The sequence below is a fragment of the Tetrahymena thermophila genome (genome assembly GCF_000189635.1).
Source record: "Tetrahymena thermophila SB210 genomic scaffold scf_8254565, whole genome shotgun sequence".
NCBI classification, from domain to species: domain Eukaryota; phylum Ciliophora; class Oligohymenophorea; order Hymenostomatida; family Tetrahymenidae; genus Tetrahymena; species Tetrahymena thermophila.
The window spans coordinates 46993-66284 of NW_002476336.1; the positions used below are offsets into that span (position 1 = coordinate 46993).

The 19292-nt window shown below is 23.6% G+C and overlaps 6 protein-coding genes across 6 annotated transcripts; 2 read left to right on the forward strand and 4 right to left on the reverse strand. All coding sequences in view use genetic code 6, as the record gives it.

The window, feature by feature from the left end:
• Nucleotides 1-280: 280 nt before the first annotated feature.
• TTHERM_00470540 (Di-sulfide bridge nucleocytoplasmic transport domain protein) lies at nucleotides 281-1555 on the forward strand (the record flags this gene model as incomplete). The annotated part of the gene is made up of 2 exons (XM_001032944.2): nucleotides 281-929; nucleotides 1002-1555. 2 exons carry the CDS (start codon nucleotides 281-283, stop codon nucleotides 1553-1555), a joined length of 1203 nt encoding a protein of 400 aa, XP_001032944.2.
• An 846-nt stretch (nucleotides 1556-2401) lies between these two features.
• On the reverse strand, nucleotides 2402-7165 carry TTHERM_00470548 (phospholipid-translocating P-type ATPase, flippase family protein; the record flags this gene model as incomplete). Its single annotated transcript, XM_001470629.1, has 7 exons — nucleotides 2402-3214; nucleotides 3268-3605; nucleotides 3668-4132; nucleotides 4192-4942; nucleotides 4995-5459; nucleotides 5516-5798; nucleotides 6279-7165. The coding sequence occupies 7 exons, from the start codon at nucleotides 7163-7165 to the stop codon at nucleotides 2402-2404; spliced, it is 4002 nt and encodes a 1333-aa protein (XP_001470679.1).
• A 780-nt stretch (nucleotides 7166-7945) lies between these two features.
• TTHERM_00470550 (phospholipid-translocating P-type ATPase, flippase family protein) lies at nucleotides 7946-10715 on the reverse strand (the record flags this gene model as incomplete). Its single annotated transcript, XM_001032945.2, has 4 exons — nucleotides 7946-8627; nucleotides 8686-9416; nucleotides 9463-10155; nucleotides 10236-10715. 4 exons carry the CDS (start codon nucleotides 10713-10715, stop codon nucleotides 7946-7948), a joined length of 2586 nt encoding a protein of 861 aa, XP_001032945.2.
• An 853-nt stretch (nucleotides 10716-11568) lies between these two features.
• Nucleotides 11569-15348, forward strand: TTHERM_00470560 (cyclic nucleotide-binding domain protein; the record flags this gene model as incomplete). Its single annotated transcript, XM_001032946.2, has 7 exons — nucleotides 11569-12208; nucleotides 12359-12498; nucleotides 12646-13082; nucleotides 13193-13494; nucleotides 13560-13632; nucleotides 13686-14631; nucleotides 14926-15348. 7 exons carry the CDS (start codon nucleotides 11569-11571, stop codon nucleotides 15346-15348), a joined length of 2961 nt encoding a protein of 986 aa, XP_001032946.2.
• Nucleotides 15349-16210: 862 nt separating this feature from the next.
• Nucleotides 16211-17475, reverse strand: TTHERM_000470561 (hypothetical protein; the record flags this gene model as incomplete). The annotated part of the gene is made up of 4 exons (XM_012798695.1): nucleotides 16211-16455; nucleotides 16628-16694; nucleotides 16919-17011; nucleotides 17170-17475. The coding sequence occupies 4 exons, from the start codon at nucleotides 17473-17475 to the stop codon at nucleotides 16211-16213; spliced, it is 711 nt and encodes a 236-aa protein (XP_012654149.1).
• A 921-nt stretch (nucleotides 17476-18396) lies between these two features.
• TTHERM_000470563 (EF-hand protein) lies at nucleotides 18397-18687 on the reverse strand (the record flags this gene model as incomplete). Its single annotated transcript, XM_012798696.1, has 1 exon — nucleotides 18397-18687. The coding sequence occupies one exon, from the start codon at nucleotides 18685-18687 to the stop codon at nucleotides 18397-18399; it is 291 nt and encodes a 96-aa protein (XP_012654150.1).
• Between the last annotated feature and the right edge of the window lie 605 nt (nucleotides 18688-19292).

Sequence of the window (19292 nt, forward strand, 5' to 3'; positions counted from 1 at the left end):
GGACACAAGCAGACTTTTGCTATAATAATAAATAATAAATTGAATAATAATTATTATTATTTTATTTTAGCTAACACTTATAAACAATCTTTCTTTCTTTCAAATAAAATAGTCTAAATAAATGCAACATTAATTTTAAATTTAAACATATCATTCATCTAATTATTAACATAAAAATAATATTTCTGAATTCTGTATTTAAATAGTGAATGAGTGATTTGTTCATTCATTCAGCTAATTAATCAGAAAAACATACAATTAAAACTTAACTTATCATAACATGCTTATTTTTTTTGTCTGTTTTACATATTTAGCTATTATTATCTTCAATAATTTATCAAATTAATATTTTTATATCTTTTTTAAAATCTCATGTATAAAATCATTTAAATTTAATTTAAAACTTTTCATAATAAATCATTTTTGTAAATAGATATTATGTAAATAATATAAATCCTCTCACTTTTAGCATAAACATATTTTATTAGATTTAAATAATTAAATTTTTAATTAAAATTTTATTTATAAAAATTAAAATAATCTAATATAATCAAAATTTCAGTATTTACAGTAATAATAAAATTTAAATTTATTTGAATTAAAATGGCAGTTAATTGAGATATTATTTTAATTTTTTTGTTTTAGTTTGTTTGCATAAAGTAAGTATGGTATTTAAAAATATTTAATTATTTTAGACCTTTTAGAAAATCTATTTGGTTATTAAAATTTCTTATAATTAAAAATTGTCAATTAGATTTTTAAATTATTAGTTAAATTATAAATAGGTAGAAATAAAATGGGCTCTAAAAAAAAGCAAAATCAAACAGTAAAGTGTCTTAAATGTAATGAAAATAATTCAATACACTGGGCAACATGTCCTACTTGTAAATAAAATTCCAATAGCTTCCAAGGCAATTTAGCATCTTAAAGTATTGCTTTAATAGATTTAGTTTTTAACAAAATTGATAATTATATAAATGATTACCATAAAAATATTATAGGAAATAGAAATATAGTATCAGATATAAACATCAAAGGTAGTAAATAAAATTAGATAGAAAAATATGAAGAAAGAAGTTTAAAAAATGCAGATTAAAATTAATATAGCATAGTGAATTAATATAGCTAGTTTAATTTCAAATTTAGTAAATCTTTTTTCAAGTATTCAATAATGATTATTGTCTTAACATTAACTTTATGTATACTTATTCATGATATGAATGGTCTAAGATAAAAAGATCTGTAAGTAATAATAAATGAAATAGACTAATGTAGTATGAATTATGATAATCATGATTGTGAAAAAGTTATTTCTAGCTCAAAAATTACTAAAGAATGGAAATAAATGTGTATTTAATGGAAAATTTGCAAAGATAAAGATCCTTATTCAGAGGTATAAATTTTAAAAATTATGACTCTTTATTTTGCAGGAATAATGAGTTTATCTTTTGATTAAATGAATGGAAAAGCTATTGGGATAGTACTATTTATATACTTTTTTGGGATTATTCTAAAACACTTTCTTTCTTGTCTTTGCCCAAGAAGAAAGTAATGAATAATTAGTTGATATTCTAAAATGAAATTAAAATATGGAAAATATTTGATTAATTATTCTTAAATTTATATAAAAAAATGTAGTTTAAATTGTATATTCTTTCATAAAGCTTACAATTATCATTAAGTTATTATATTCAATATATTTCAACAGAAAGCAAAAATTATTCTAATATAAAATTATCAGAGAAAATATTTGATTTGATAAATTAGAATTAAATTATGATAAAAATTATTAAGAATACTAAATATTCTTATTTTTTTAAACAAAAACAAATTTGTGTTAGATAAATATAGTAATATATGTTTACTTGAAAATCAATCTTTTTACTATCTTTAGTGTCCTAATACTATCAATTTTAGGATAAAAATTTTAGAAATTTGGATTATTTTGATATAATCACAAAACAAATTAGGTTTGAGATGCCATTCATTTATAAAAAAAATTTTAAATAATAGTTAAAAATCAATAATATTTGTTTATTTTATTAAGGATATTTAAAGAAAAACAATAGAATTATAAATAATATTTTTGATTTAATTTATTCCAATATATTTAAATATAAGAATATTAATTACTACTTATAAATTATATTTACCTTATTAAAAAATTCACAAATTTTTTTTTGATAAATAAAACATTTTTTTTAAATCAGCATTTTAATCTTTTTGTTTCATAAAAGAGTTGAAGAGAAAAATAATGAAATAAATATCTATTTATTTATAGTATATTAAAAGATAAATTAGTAGTAGTTATTCTAGACATGATAAAAAACTCAATTTAACAGACAAAACTAAAAGTTAAATTTAATTTATTTGTTATATCTAAATTATTGAAATAATTTTTTCAAAGATCTTCATCTTTAATAATGGCCTAGTTGTTGATATCATATGAGTTAGCTATCTTACTACTATCATCTTACGAGGTAAGGACTTGCTCTGATGTTTTTGATAAAAAAGAATTTGATACAATTAATTTATTTTGATTTAAAAAATTAGAAGGCTTTAGAGTAGGCGATATATTAGAACCCTAAATTAGGTTTGTTCGAATATTTATTCTAGATGAATTTTCTTAAATTGCAAAATAATTTTTGTCAATATCTTTTTATTAAGAGCTTCTTAACTCGTCAAAATTAATTTAGTTAACATCACCGTGCTAGCACAAGAAACTAGTATATCTTGAAGGGTCCTTTTCTCTATTTATGTTAAAGGATTGGTGCAAAGGATTACCATTTTCAGCATAACAGATGACTTCTAAATTAGGAACATCTCCATTCTTTTTTACATTCTTATTCTTAATATTACGCTCATTTAAAAGTTGCATTTATAATCTATCTTAAAGTTCTATTATCTTAGAAACCTCAGCTTCTTTTTAATGTCTAGTAACTCTTTTTAAATAATTTAGTAATGAATCCTTTGAAGATTTACCAGCTAGCAATAAGCAGTCAAAAGCAAAACAGGTAAGAATATTTAACGAAACACACAAATAGAATTTAGAGGATTAAAAGAGAGTAGAGGCAGTTAAAAAAGTACCAGAGAGAATCCAAATATCACTTACCCATATATATGCAAAGTATAGTCCAATGCTAGTAAAAATAAAAGCCAACCAGTTCCATATTGTCCACATCTGGGTGTTTAAAGCTAATTTTAAATTCACCAGCTAAATAAAATAAAAAGTGGTTAATAAAATTTATAAAGCAAAACTCAACTTACTATAATTATAGATGTGTATAAACTAATGCTTGTTGCCCATATATCTGCTACATTTCCTTAACTATCTAAGTAACCTTCATTACATATAAAGATAGTAAAGAAAAAGCACAGAGCCCCCTAAAAGGCACCTAAAAAGCCCCATTTTAAAAATCTTCCAAACTAAAAGATGTGATTTGCTTATCCTATGTAATACAGCTTAGGATAAAATTATTAAATAATATCATTGTCTTCGTTTGCTATTTTAGACATTATAACTTTCTCTTCTTTTTCTTCTCCATGTATGCTTCTTTTCTTTCTATAATAAACATCTTCTTCATACACAGACTTAATGACGACAGCTAGTATTTTGAAAAAAAGTTAATTTCATAAATGAATTACTATTGTCAATAAGAATAGTTACGCCAAAAGGTGAAAATGCAGTTGTAGAGAGTAATGTACCAGTCATCAAAGATTGATTAACCTGAATATAAAGCAAAGAATGCGAAGAAATACTGAGGGAATGTGAAGACAAAATTTTTGTAAAAAAAGTAAAGAATGCATTCTGCAACACGAATATAATTTAATCTTCCATGATAGAGCACTAGCTTCCATAAAAATTAGAACTAACCGATAGCGTAATCACTTGCTTAGACAGCTCTCATACCTTCATTTCCATATATTCCTACTCCAATATGTGCTTCTTATATCATATTAACATCGTTAGCACCATCGCCTATAGCTAGAGTTATCTTATTAAGTTTTTCTTTAACAAGTTTAACAACATCTGCTTTTTGTTTTGGTGTTACTCTGCAACAAATAACACTTTTACACTCAATAATAACCTTTAAAAAGCTATTTTTTCGTTGATCATCACCTAAAATCCAAGCTTTTAATTTTAAAAACGATCTTATTTAAAAAAAAAGTTTTTTGAAAATGGTATTTTACTTAAAGATTCTCCTTCCACAATTAAAGAAAGTCCATCTTTGTGCTGTTATTATAGAATGGGAATTTAATTTGATAAATTTTTTAGTTGGTCATCTATTTTATTATGAATAGTATGAGATCCCCTAATATACATAACACCCATTGTAGAAGTAACTAAATTACAGCTTCTACCAATATTTTCAGCAGTTTCTAGTTTATCACCTGTAAGCATCCAAACATTTATGTTTGCCTTCAAGAAATCTCTTAAAACAGCTGGAACATTATCTTATAATCTATCTTCAACTGCAGTCGCTCCTAATAAAATAAAATCTTTTTCTATAGTCTCTGCAATAGCCTTTAGCTCTTTTTCCTAATTCGGAATACCAATTGTAGAGTTTATTTTGCTTAAAATATCTTCATATTCTTGTTCAGAAATAATTCTTAGAGCAAGGCATAGTGTTCTTAAACCCTTTTGAGAGAACTATTCTAAGCTTTTATCAATATTACTTAAGTATGGTTAATCTACATTCTTTTTAAGACGAGCTTTGATGATACTATCAGCGCCTTTTACATACATCTTTATAATACCTTAATCACGCACAATAACAGACATTCTTTTTCTATCTGAATCGAATTCAAACGAATGTAATAATTCCACTCTTTTTTCTTTTGCTTTTATGCTTAGAACAATTTCTTTTTGATCTAAGCCAGAAAAAGAGTATCCCATATGATTTGCAGCATCAACTAATGATATTTCATCTGGTGAAGGTCCCTGTTTTATTATAAAATGATTTAAATAATAACCCTATTTAAAATTAAATTACTTGATAAGATTTCCTTCCATCTTTGCCTTATTGCAAAACGCATTCATGACAAGTTGAAAGCAGCATGAGCAATTCATGTGCTAATTACTTTTAAGTACATATCTCAAATAATTTTGAATTATCTTATGAACACTAAAATTATATAGGTTTTTATAAAATTTCTGAGGTGTCTTTTTCCTAATCTTAGAGTAAACTTTCAAGATTAACATCCCTAAAACAATACTCTACTCCTGATTTTTCATCAGTATAAGTAGGTGTTCTCATTCTATTTCCTTTTTCAGCAGTTTTTTAGTTTCTTTCAAAAACTATCTTAGGATTTAAATCAATTAAATTGTAATCACCATAAGTTTCCAGTCCACAAATAAGCATTTTAAACTCCATCTTATTGCAAGTTAAAGTACCTGTTTTATCACTGAACACATGCTAAATTTAGCCTAACTCCTCATTGAGTCCACAAGAAAATACCTATTTTCAAAATAAAAATTAATTTCATCTTTAAGAAAAAAAAAGCTCAATTTTACCTTAAGAGGCTTATCATTGAAAATTGAATAGAGTTCTTTGTCCTTCTCCATATAATACCCTTATCCTACCTTAACAAATTCTAAGGAGACTATAAGTGATATAGGAATCAAAGTGTTCAACAGTAAAAGATAACTAAGAAAAGTATAAATAAAAGAGGTATTGCATTCTGTTTCAGAGCTCAAATAGATTGTAAGATTATTAGTATTACGACACATGATCACATTTAAAATAGATACAGAAAAGCACAGAAGAAATTACAGAATCAAGAGATACATGATGTAGCTAATTGATTATAAACCATAAAAAATTTAAAAAGAAATTAATTTAAAATGTCTATTGCAAAAAATAAAAAAATTTGATTTCGATCAAAAAATTTTAATTTTAATTAATTCTGATTATTTTTGATTCTCTATGGTAAAATTTTATAAAAAAATTAGGTTACTGCTTTATTGATATTGCTTCTTTAATATTCAAAGATATTATCACATGAAAGGCGTGTTTCTTTAGATTTTTATTTAAAATAAATAAGCTTGTAATTAAGCAAGTAACAAATATTTTTTTATTTGTGGAAAATCTTTTTTAAACATTTTTATGTTTTTCATTATTTCTATTGAAATTATTTTTCGTGTAACTATTTAAAGCTAAAATAATTTTTATAAGAAATCAATTTACTATTTGAGTTAAAAATTATTTGTTATTTCTTTCAATTTTCTAATAATTTATGCAAATCATCAATTGTAAAAAAATAAAAAACACGCCTACCTATTGCATTTATGATCAATACAGCTGAATTTATTTCTACCTTGATCTGCATTTTTCATAATTTTAGTATCTTAACCTGTATATACAACTAAACCCATCGCCCACTCGTTATTCTTTATCCTGCTACCTCTAAGCAGTAAATTCTTTATATTAACAGAAAACTTTTTGTTTGGGAATATATCTGTTTAAATGCACCCCTCAAAGAAATGTAAATGTGGATTTGGCATACTACAACTAACCTATCCATTAAAGTTTTAAGGAAGAACCTATTTTTCAAGTGCAATACTATTAGCTATGTCAAAGAATTTGTTTTGAAGCTCTGGTATAGTCATTCTTGGCTTAAGGTTCTTCTCTCCATCTAAAGAAGATGTTTCGATAAAAGCTTAGCCAGTTTGAAGAGAAGAGCACAATATAATAGCATCTGATGCTATAATTTCATTTTCTTAAACATAAATTATATCTCCTACAATTACATTAGCCCATTTCATTTTTGTCCATTTGTTATTTCGCCAAATTATGCACTCAGAACTGTTCATTTCATTATCTGATTTATGACGTTTAATATCTTCTAACCCTTCTCTCAGCATACTTAGTGCAATAACAAAGACTAGTGGAGCTATTGCACTTGCTGGATTTTAAGTCGAAATAATAGGAAAACACTAAAGAATAGCTGTGAACAAAAAATACCAATTTGCATACTTTTTAAACTAAATCAAAATACTTTTAGGCAAAAAGGTGATAATATTATATTTAGAGGTTTTAACGAAGTTAGAAATAAACTTGAATGCCTTATTATTGAGTTGATAATTTTCTCCAAAAAATAATTTTCTTTCCTTTATTTCTGAAAGGTTGCTCATTCTTCTTTGAGAATTAACATTTTTACTCATGATATTATACTTTGATTTCCTTTATTTGCTATAAATGGAGTTATGTTTAGCTTACTTTTCTATAAAATAATAGATTTTTCCTAATTAATAAATCCTGCGAAGACTATTTATAATATATGGAAGGGTACTTGCTAACTATTTTTTAAGCTTCTTTTGATTGAAGATTTTTACTTTATCTTCTAAACTATATGTCCTAAGTATTACAATAGCTATTAACTTATTTTAATAATTATTATTTGAATAAAAAGATAGAAATTTAATTAATAACAATCCTTTAAAAATTATAAATGGTATAAAATTTACTCAATTAACAACCCTTCATAATTTAATTAATAAAAATAGGAAATAAAATTTCTTTTTGATTGTAAGCAATAATAGAATCAATTTTTGTTTAATTACTTAAGGATTTACTTACATGAAAACTATTATTTTAGTCAACATCGATCTCGCATATTACTAAAAAAATAAACCTCATATTTCTATTTTTTTATCAAAAAAAAATTATTAATTGCATAAAAAAAAATATAAATTGAAAAATATATATTTTTTTTTATCTTTACAAATTATAATTTTAACAAAGTCTTTATTTCTTTTTAATAAATACTTTAGGTCTTTATTTAGTAGAGATTATCATTACAACCTTCAATTAAAATTTATTATTTTTAAACAAACCATATTTTTACAAAGAAATTTTGTTTAATTTTAGAGAAATTATTAAAATTTATAATGTTGACTTTTAAAACAGTATAAAAAAACATAAATCTGATAAAAAATATATTTTCATAATTTTAGCTAAGTTCTTTTAGAAATTGAAATTTAATCTAATATATTCTATTCTAAAGATGAAACTTCTAAAGTATTATCCTTGGCGCTTTCTATCATTTCATAATAAGATGCAATTACAAAATTTTCATCATCATCAGATATCATTTCATAAAAGATTTGCACTATGAAAAAGAGATCACACTGCAATTTTTAGTATCCAAATTTAGTGTATATCTTCACTTTTCTAACTCTCTCTATTAAGGCTTTGAGGATGGCCTTCAAAAGGCAAACCATCAAGCTATTTCTATTAAATAATAGCTTTGATGGATCAAAAACTTTACTCTTTTTAACTAAAATACGCTAGACTTCTATGTTAAGATCACTATCTTACTTGATAAAAGAACCTTTTTTTGTCAAACCTCTTTTTGCATCTGGGAAAAATAAATCTAATTCCAAAAGAATTTGTCTCACTTTTTCAGCTAAGGAAAGAATTGGTTGACTTATTTCAGTCGGTTATGCTAAATTGCTTGAAGATGTCCAGTTAGAATCTTCAAAATATTAATCAAGGCTGAGCAAGACTTCTTCACTTAAAGCTTAAACATAGTTAACATAGTTTAGACTATGTTCGTATTTGCACTCCTATTTCAATCTAGGTATGACTTAGCCATCAATAAGACTGATTTCTTGCTCATAAAATCTATTTTTATAAAAATTATATATATATATCATTTAAATATTAGCTCCAATTTAATTACTCATAGAGTCCGTGCTAAACACTGAAAAGGGATTTAACTGCTTATTCGTTAGATTAAATCAAAACTTCATAAATTCTGTTAATTTATTTGTTTTCATAAATTTACAAAAACTAATTAGCAAATATGAAATAAGTTGTATTTTCAGGGGCTGCTTTATAGTTTTTAAGAAGATCTGTAAAAAGAGGATTAGTTTCTTTTAACTATTATTAGCTAGTAGCTAGATTGTTTAGCAACGAAAGATTCTCAACAGAAACTTAATTTTATCTCAATGTCATTATCTTGAAAACTAGTTTGGCAAATTCTGCAATTTAAATATTAATTAGCCCTATAAAAACATCATGAGTTCTCAAGTATTAAACATCCCAATAGAGGAAAGATTTAAGTTCAAGACAAGTCCATTAAACCATACAATCTAATTTATTTTTCATGACATCTGTTAAATACATTATTTCCTTATAAGTAAATGATTCAGCTTCAGCAAAGCTATTTTTAATTTTAGGAATAATATTTTCTTATTCAATTTGCAAACACTATTCTTTGCACGAGATGACTAATTTCAAAAATTCTTAACGTAAATTTGTGAAGCAGTTTAGAACTTGTCCTCTGCAAACTTTTTCTACAAGCTCTGAGAATTTATCTGAAACGCTGGTTTTGAAATTGCGCTTAATATAAGGGTTGTTGAAGATAATATCAGTGAAGCAATTATTGAGTAATTTAAAGCATTCGCTTACCTATATAAAATATTTTTAAATAGATTTTTATCAAAATTTAATTTACTTCTATGTATGTGATTTTTTTTGACATTTTTGTGTTTATTTCCTCTAAAATGTACATAAAGATTTCTCTTATAGTTTGTTCAATAATTTCATCTCTCTAACTAAAATATCTGATGTTATCACCTAATTCTTTGAGCAGGAATTATAACTCAACTTTTAATTCAGAGAATATTTTATTAATAAGCTAGTTAACTAACCAAATGATTGTTCCTTCTTATCCTACCTCCATTTCGACTATTTCGTTTTGAATTTACTTAAAAAATGTTCCTAGTTCATCCATATTTACTAAATACTTCTTTGACTTCAAGAAAGCTTCTAGCTTATCTGAGTAGTTAAAATCTTAGTGGTGATTCTAATTATTAGTATAACTATAAGTCAAAGAAGAATTAATAATGTCTTGAGTCATTTACTTGAATCTATCTTTAATAATCTTTAAATAGTTTCTAAGGACAGACTCCTAATCTTGCATCATTTATATTAGTTTGTTTGTTACGTGTCTTAATTCTGAAGTGTTAATTTAACCTACCTAATTTTGAATTGGTTTCAATAAACTTACTAACTGAGTTTGAGGTTTGTAGGAATTTTAAATCTTCCATAAAACGCTTCTAGTTTCTTCAACTTTATCTATAGAGTCTTTATAAATGGGCTTAATAAGTGGCTCCTCTTAAAACTCGTCAAGTTTCTTAAAGCATTCCTAATATTTTTCAATTTTAAAATATTGCAAATTTGAAAATATAATTTTCAAACAGATAATTTGCAATAACAAATATTTACTTTGTAAGCTTCAATAGAGTTATTAAAAATATTTGCATAATAGATTTCTCCTTGTTCTACCATCTGTTTGTATGCTTATAAGTCTTCAGCTAAAATTTCGGGGAATCTGCAGAGCATATTTAGTTTCTCCAAGTCAACTTTAATTGTGTTAAGTTTTTAAATTTCGTTTCTCTTTATACTAAGTGATTCATCAACCTTTGTTGATAAACTAGTAATCTTATTCATGGATTCTTCTAAAACTTTCATTTTGTCATCCACTTTAAATATATCACTCTTCATTTTTTTAACTGTATCAATAGAGCTGATAAAACGAGAGTAATTCTAAAATACTAACGATTGAATTTCCTAATCATAATTTTTTATTTCTTATTATACTGTATTATTCTTCCTAATAAGTTCTTATATGGAGCGCTCTTTTAAGAAATGAGTAATATATTTCTATGGGTCAAACGCACTTGAATCAATATCTAATGGATCCATTTCTCTAAATATTTAAAAATATTTCTAATAAAACTAACTAACTATGTATATTTAATATCAAAGTTTTTCAATATTATTTATTTGATAAAATAAAAGATATATGAGTCAATAATTATTTATTAAAGTTATATGAATTAAATAGTAAAAATAAATTTTTTCAACATAACACAAAATTTATTTTTAAGATATAAATTTTTGATAATCATTTTTTAATATTTTCTAAAATAGAAATTAATTTACTTACAATAGCTGTTCATTAATAAAATAAGGTGTGTGAATTTTCTTTTTTAAAAGATTTTAATTTCAAAGTAAATAAAAATTTTTAACATGAAATCTGATCAACTCTTTTTAAATTTTTTTTAAATGTTTAATACTAAAAAAATTGAATATTTAAACAAAAATAGACTTCTTACTTTAAATTGAGATCTCTTTAAAATTATAAATGTTAAAAATAAGAGAACAATTAATAGCTAATTAAAGTTATTTATAAAAATTTTTCTAAAACTAATTTATAAAAATAAATATTCTCAATAACAAATTAGTATTTAAGTAATTAAATTTAGATATAACATAGTTTTTTAATTGTATTATTTACTTTAATATAAAGTTAAATTTAATTATTATTACTGAAAAAAAAAAATTCTGAGCTTATGAACTATCATACTAATGAATACTTTATTTTGGTTTTTTTATAAAAAAATTATTTGAAAACTGTTAATAGTTTAATGAAGCAATAATTAATATACATGTTTTTTTAAAATGTAGAATCAATTACTGGTAATAAAAATACATTTAATTAAACTAAAGAAATAATAAACTTGATTTGTAACAAATTTATTAATAAACAAGCAGTATGCATAACCAACAAGGCTAAATATTTAATTATTAATCGAATGAAGATTGGAAAGAGCTATAGAAGCTTAATAGAAGAAAGGAAGAGTCTTTTTAATCAGATTTGCCAGATATTTTTTCAACCTCATAATTAAAATCACCATAGTATGTAGATAAAATGAATTACTTGCAAGTGAAAAATATTGAAATCTGCTCACCAAGGATTGAATTTTTCAATAATAAAAATTTATAAGAGGATTCAATTGCAGAAAAATTTAATAACAAGGAAAATCTTGAAGAATTATCAGCCACTCGCAATCCTGATCAATCTAAGAATTTGCTCTTTTTGATACCCTAAAGAGCTAGTTAATAAAATCTCTCTCAGCTGGTAAGCTATAAAAATAATGAAAGCGCTACATTAGCTTTAAGTAAAGGATAAAACAACGGTCTAAAAAATATATAAAATATAGCAAACAATAATATTAATATGATAATGAATCTCAAAAAGAAGGTGAGTCTATTCATTTAGCAATATACACTATTTGGAAAGTCTTCTTTGCTAGATAAAAATCCAATCATTCGTAGAATGATAAATGATAAATCAGATGGAAACTTAGAAAGCAGCTAAACATTCATGAAAAAATTATTTAATTTTCTTTATTGTAAAGGGTTTTTCAAATTTATTGAATTAAAGATTTTTAAAAACTTGGATTTTAATATGATATCACCATAAAAAAGCTGGCTTTTTGTATGGAAATTGTTCTTGATCTTTTATAACTATTTATTTATGCTATGTTTATCGTTTATTATAGTTTTTTCAGCAACTAAGGAAAACAAATATATTGAAAATTGTATCTTAGGCATTACATTTTATCTATGGATGGTAGAAATAATTTTAAAGCTTAACACAGCTACTTTTTATAAAACGCATTTATTCAACACAAGATTGTAAGTATTCAATTTATATTTTAAAAATTAGCTCATATTTGATGTAGTTCCCCTCATTCTTTTAGCTAGTCCTAACGATCATTCGATAGCTAGCTTGTTTATATTTAGAGTACCTATTTTTTTGAAGATTGTTAATATTTATAAAGATAAGTAAGAAATGGAAAAGAACTTAATGATGATTATGGATAATTTTTTTTACATTTAACTGATTAATTTGATAGTAAATTTATTTCTTATTGGACATGTAATTGCTTGTATTTGGTATGCTATATCGATTATAGATTAAAATTACTTAAATAATGAAGATTCTTGGGTTAAATCAAGTATTAGTACAAATGGAGTGTGGTGGGAATATTATTTAAACGCATTCTATTGGTCTTTTACATTAATGGCAACAGGTTCAAATATTGCAAGTACAATTTTGGAAATGTTTTTCACTTCTATAGCAATGATATTTATAATAACTATTTTTGGCTATATGGTCAGTATGATTGGCATAATTCTTGAAGAGATGAACAAGATGAATGAAAATAAATTAAGAGATATTAATATTATTAACAAGTATATGAAAAGAAAGCATATAACAAAGTAAGCAGTAGATTTATTTATATTTATCTATTTAACATTTATTATTTTTTTACCTTTTAAATATATGAAATATTTAAGTATTGTTTTTTACTAAAAAAAAAAATAAATAGAGATTTGAAAGCAAGAGTAAACTTAGACTTAGAATATCTTTATTTAAGAAGTATGAAATAAAAATCAGATGATGAATATAATGTTTTATCAAAAATATCTCCAGATTTACAAAATGAAATTAAAATTGAATATACCAGAAATATAATTTCTAAAATTAAATGTTTGATGAACAATTTTAGTGAAAGCACTATAAATCAAGTTTGCTTAGAACTCTAAGAAGAGTTTTATTCTCCAAATTAAATTTTATTTAATCAAGAAGAGATAGGCGATTCTTCTCTCATTTTCTTGGTATCTGGTTAAAGTAATAAATTAATTGCTTTAGAATTTTTCAATTTTTTTTTGTTAAAGAAAAAATTAAAAAAATAGTTGAGCTATTCTAGAACATAAAATTCTTAAAATAAAATGAAGATTCAAATTCTTCTGAAACAATGAAACAAATGTATGAATATTCTAAAATTTAATTCAATAATTTAAATAATTAATTTTAAAAAGAGACAACAAAATAGAAAAACAATCTAAACTTATCTACTCTCATAAGAAAGGTTCTGTATTTGGAGAATTAAATTTTTTTACTGGAATGGGAAGAACTCTAACTGCTAAATCGAAACAGTTCTCAACGGTACTTAAGTTAAGAAGAGACAGCTTTTTGAATATTATCAAAAATAACCAGTAGGATTTTGAAAAATTTTGTGAAATTAGAGACAAGATTTTAATGTATTCAGATATTAGTCCTTTAGAATAAAATTGCTAAATTTGTTTAAGTCCTAATCATTTTGAAAGTTAGTGCATACAAGCACATATAAACAAAAAAAATCCTTTTTTGTTTGCTAAATTTAACTATTCAGTTACTTAAGACAGAGAATATTAATTTAAGAGGAATAGGACTTAAAAAGTTAATGTAATTTCAGCTCTACAAAAAGTGCAAGAGAAAGCAGAATAGATTTAGTAAAATTATGAACTCTCCAGTTTTAAAAATCCAGAAGATAATACAGAATAGCCTTCTTTATAAGATTAAGATGATGATGAAGACGATGAAGATGAATATACTTATGATAAATCAAGTCCCTAAAATGAAGAAGCTTAGAATTCTAAATTGTCTAATTTAATTAATTATGAAAAAGATCTAGAATACTCTATTACTCAAGAACAATAAATTACCTATCCTGTATCAAGATTTTCTTTATAAAATGGATTTACTATAGAAGATAAAACTAGAAAAACAAGCTAATCAATTTATAGAAATGAAATTTAGCCCTAATCACCAAAAGAAGCAAGAGATTCCCTATTAAAAAATAATTTGTATGATGAAAGTTTAAGCATTAACATACAAACTTAATATAATAATTTAACTAACACACCAAAAGCTTAATCTAGAGGAGTAACTTAGTACTAAAGTTCAGCAGAAAGAACAGAATTCACTGCATTTATGAAAGAAATGGTAAGATTTTATTTTAATTACATCTTAATTTGTATTTAAATACAGTAAATAAATCCTTTTTCATTTTCATCCCATTTAATTTTCATTATTTTCCTGAAATTATAAATGTATGCTTAAAAATATAGGGAGGGGGTTGGGTTAGTGAAAATTAATTAAATGAAGATTTAAACGATAAAAGAAAATACTTTTAATTTTAAATTAGAAGTTTTTTATTTCAAAAAATGTTTTTCAATATGAATAATTAGAGTTAATTAAGTTTGTAAAAAAAATAAATAATAAATATCTTTTTAAAAGAATCAGTAAGACTCTATTAGAGAACAAGATCTTATTTAAAAGGAATTATTGAAAAAAAATAGAAATCAAAAAGTTTTCTAAGAAAATATGAGAAGATATAGTTTAAAAACAGATAATACTAAAAAAAAAAGTAAATATAATAATCGAAGATCAACTTATCTTGAAATCGATTTGTTTAAAGCTAATGACATTCATCAGAAGTAATTGCTACACAACCACGAAATTACTTTCTATGAAAGACAAGTTACCCATAGCCTATGGAATTTAGATGGAATTAAAGTCTATTCTAATTATTTCCCAAGTGGAAACTATGTTTCTGCTATAACTAAATTTAATTAACTACGAAAGAAGTGTCTTAAATTAAGATAATTATCCTTATAAGATAAATAAAAAAGTTCTGGTAAAAAAAAGACAAATCAATGAAAATTAAATTTAAGTTCTCAATGTTATTTTGTTAAAATTAAATTATAAGTTAAGTAATGTGTTATTGTATAATAACAGCATTAAAACTTTTATATTAGTTATTTAATGTGTCTTAAATTATTTTCTATAAAATTTATTTCATTAATTATTTATTAAATTTAGTTAATTAATTAATTTTTAAGTTTTAATTTTTAATAATGAATAAATTTATTGTTTATTCTTTAATATATTTACATATTTTTTGGGTGGTAGCTTAAAATGGGGAGAATTATTTATAAATATTTTTAGTTATTTTTTGCTGACTTTTTTAAAGATAAAATATACAAATTTGTTAATACTAAAATTTAATTAGTATTGTGTTTTTAGAAATTTAATGTTTAATGAGAAGCTTTTAATCAATTTTGATACAAAATATAAAATGCTAAACTTATTGATTGAAAAATACATCTTATAAGTTTTATTTTTTATAAAAGAAGATTCCTAATCATTTTATTTTAAAGTGAAAGAGGAGGAAACTTAAAATAAATATTCTTATATATAATCATTAATTTAATAGCTGTTTATTGGTCATATCATTAAATTAATTATTTTATTTGATAATATTTTTAACTATAATTTCAAATTAATTTCAATTAACTATCTTTTTATAAAGATTTATTTGTTTTCCTATGAAGTGAGTGCTATTTATTTATTTTACTTATTTATTAAAATTGGTATTTTTGTTGGATAAATTAAATGTAAAGCCATACACACTCTATTCGTAATTTAACATATAATAAAAATAAAAATTTATATCTTAATTATTTAAGTGTATATTCTTTATTGGAATATTTAAAGACTATATGTTTTAAAATTTTTTTTTTCAAATATCTTCCATAGGTTGATTAACACCAGCCCAGTCGTAGTAAACCTTCTTTCCTTCTCTAATATCATACCATAAGGGATCAACAATACCAGTATCGACCATTCTTCTACCAGTGAAACTCTTGTAATCCTTGAAAGTTTCAGTATCATCGGTATCATCAGTATCAGGATAGTCAAGAGGTGGAGGATGAGCAACTCTCCAGTAATCTTCATCAGGATAGTGATTATAGAAGAATTCAGTACCTGTATATTTAAATTTAATAGTTAATAAATTTGCACACAAACATTTAAAATAAATTTAAAAATGATTTATCTAAATAATAATTTTAGGTATTTAGAATAAGATATTTTTTATTATATCTTTTAGTAGTAAAGTGGAAGAATTAATCAATCAATCAAATAATCTTTTAATTACCAAAGTAAAGTATGGGGAGGAGACCAAGAATCAAATATTAGGAAATAGGACCTTTCTTTCTGAAATGCTATTTATTAAAAATTAAATAATGTTGAGATTATTTATTCAATAAATGGACTCAATAATTTTGTATAATAAAATGCCTAAGTTTATTTAGCAGTATATGCAAATAACTTTCTAAATTAGCTTCAAATCTACAATTTTAATTAGATTCATATTTATTTATATAAATGGCGAAACAAAAAACAAGAAGATAGTCGCCTTAAGTGTAATAAAGAAACAATTAAAAACCTAAGATTTGAAGGATTCGCATTAGAAGTCAAGATCTTCAGATTCATAGTCGTATTCGTGAGCCATATCGTGTTCAGCATCCCAATAAGATTGCTTTTAAAAAATAAATAATAAATGATCAGAACATAATTTTAAGTAAGAATCTAGCTATTTTAAAGAGCAGTTTTTATTATATTTATTGAATTAAAACAGCCCTTTATGCAAAAAATGATTTTGCTAATGTTAGCCTAATTTAATAATTTCTTATTTACTCTCATGACTTATTTCATGACATGCATCTTTTTATTTTCAGGGTGAATATTAACTGTTAAATCAGTTTAATAATTTTAAGAGGGCATAGTAACATCAAAAACCCAATCATCATGCTTTTTGGTATAAGGGAAGTCGTAGGTTTCTGGATGCCAGCCTCTATCTCTAATATCTTCTTCAATATCCTTATTAACTTTTGGATCATCTCTCCAATCATATTCATGGTGATGATGTCCTCCGCCAAAAGCTTAAACGCTCTACTTGACTAGCTTACGAGCACAGTGCAAGTATCTATATTTGCTAATCATTGTATAAATTTCTTTATTTTATTACCTTTTTTGACTTTTATTTTATTATGTTTATTTTTCTTTATTTTTCCTCTTTATTTCAATGTATTTCTTTATTCTTGTTTTTTTCCTTCTTTTTTTACTTCTCTTTGAATTAGAATCAAAGATAAACAAGTAATTAGATAAATAGATAGATACTAATCCTTTATAGCTAGCTCCTATTCATTCAAAATCAAATTATTCTGTTTATTATTTATATTTTATAAATATCCAACAAAGATTTTTCTCATACATACAAATATTCATACATATATATATAAATAAATATACATGCATACATACTATTTTACTATCAGCAGTTTATATATATTAAAATAGAATTTCATTTTCATAACCTATAAATACTATTTACATGTTTAAACCCTCAAATACATTTTAAATTTTTCAAATTCTTTCTTTCAATTTTTATAAACTATGATTTTAATGGGATGATCAATCATTGATTCAACTTAATGAATTATTTTATTTAATTTTTAAAGACTTTGAAAGTTTATTTATTTTAATAATACGCGAATCTGCTCAAAAAATAAACACTTTCGAATAAAGTAGTTAATAATCTGATATTGCTTTTGCCAAAAATTTGTTTGTTCACACAAGTAAGTTAACCTAAATTTTATTATAATAAAAAATGTCTCACAAAAGGAAGAAACAGTTTAGGAAGACAGCAAGGGTACTAATTACTAAAATGATATAATTTATTTACGCTGAACATAAATCTAAGCAATAAAAAAATACAAATAAGATAATTATACTACATTTAACTGAAAAAAAAAAAATCATCATCAGATTAATTTTTGAATATGCATTTTTGGATTCATATGAAGTAATTTTTGAAACTTTGCTAATCTTTTAACTATGTTTATTAATACAGTGATGTATCTTTCATTAGACATCAGCATTAGCCATCATTTCAAGAACTTATACAATAAGAACCTAAAATTCTTCTTGAGAAAGCTTGCCATCACCATCTTCATCAAGCTCTTTAAGCACTTCTTCGACTTCTTCCTTGCTAGGTATTTCAACACCGATATCTATAGCAACATTGATCATTACCTTTTCAAGTTCAACTTTTTCCAAGTAGCCAGAGCTATCAATATCAACTGCCTTGAAGGCTGCTTCAGTAATTTTTTTAAGTTTATTCTTGTCCTTTAAGATTTCCTTAATGCTGCTCATATTTTAATAAATTTTTATAAAGCGTTTTCAGATTATTTTTTTATTTCTTTTTTAAGAAATTAATTTTTTTTATTATATTTATATATAATTCATTATTTAATTTCCCCTTTATGTTGTCAAATAAAAGTGATAGCACATCTATTCTTCCACTAATGTTTTTTGAAATTTTATTTATTGTTTGCTTAATTTAATCATTAATTTACTAACTACACACACTAGTCTGATTTTCGATTTCTGATAAATGACTGGAACCTAGCTTGATTCAATAGACTGTCTCCTTTCAATCGTTGTTAAATTTTTTAAATAAAAAATATAAAAATCAGCTCAGTTTTATTTCTTGATACTATAAATAGCTTTTAAATAACATGTAAAAAGGTTATGGATCATATTCTAAAGAATTAAATTTTTTTAAAAATATACCAATAATATTAACAAATTCAATTATTCTATGTTTGTTTTCAAAAAAATTCGAATCCTATTCATTTTAAAAAAATATAAAACAGCATGTGAATAGTAGTAAAACTGATTTTCATCAACTAAAAGTAAGGAAAAATACTTACAGTAATAAACAGTTTAAGTATTTAGTTTTTATATTTAGTTTAATT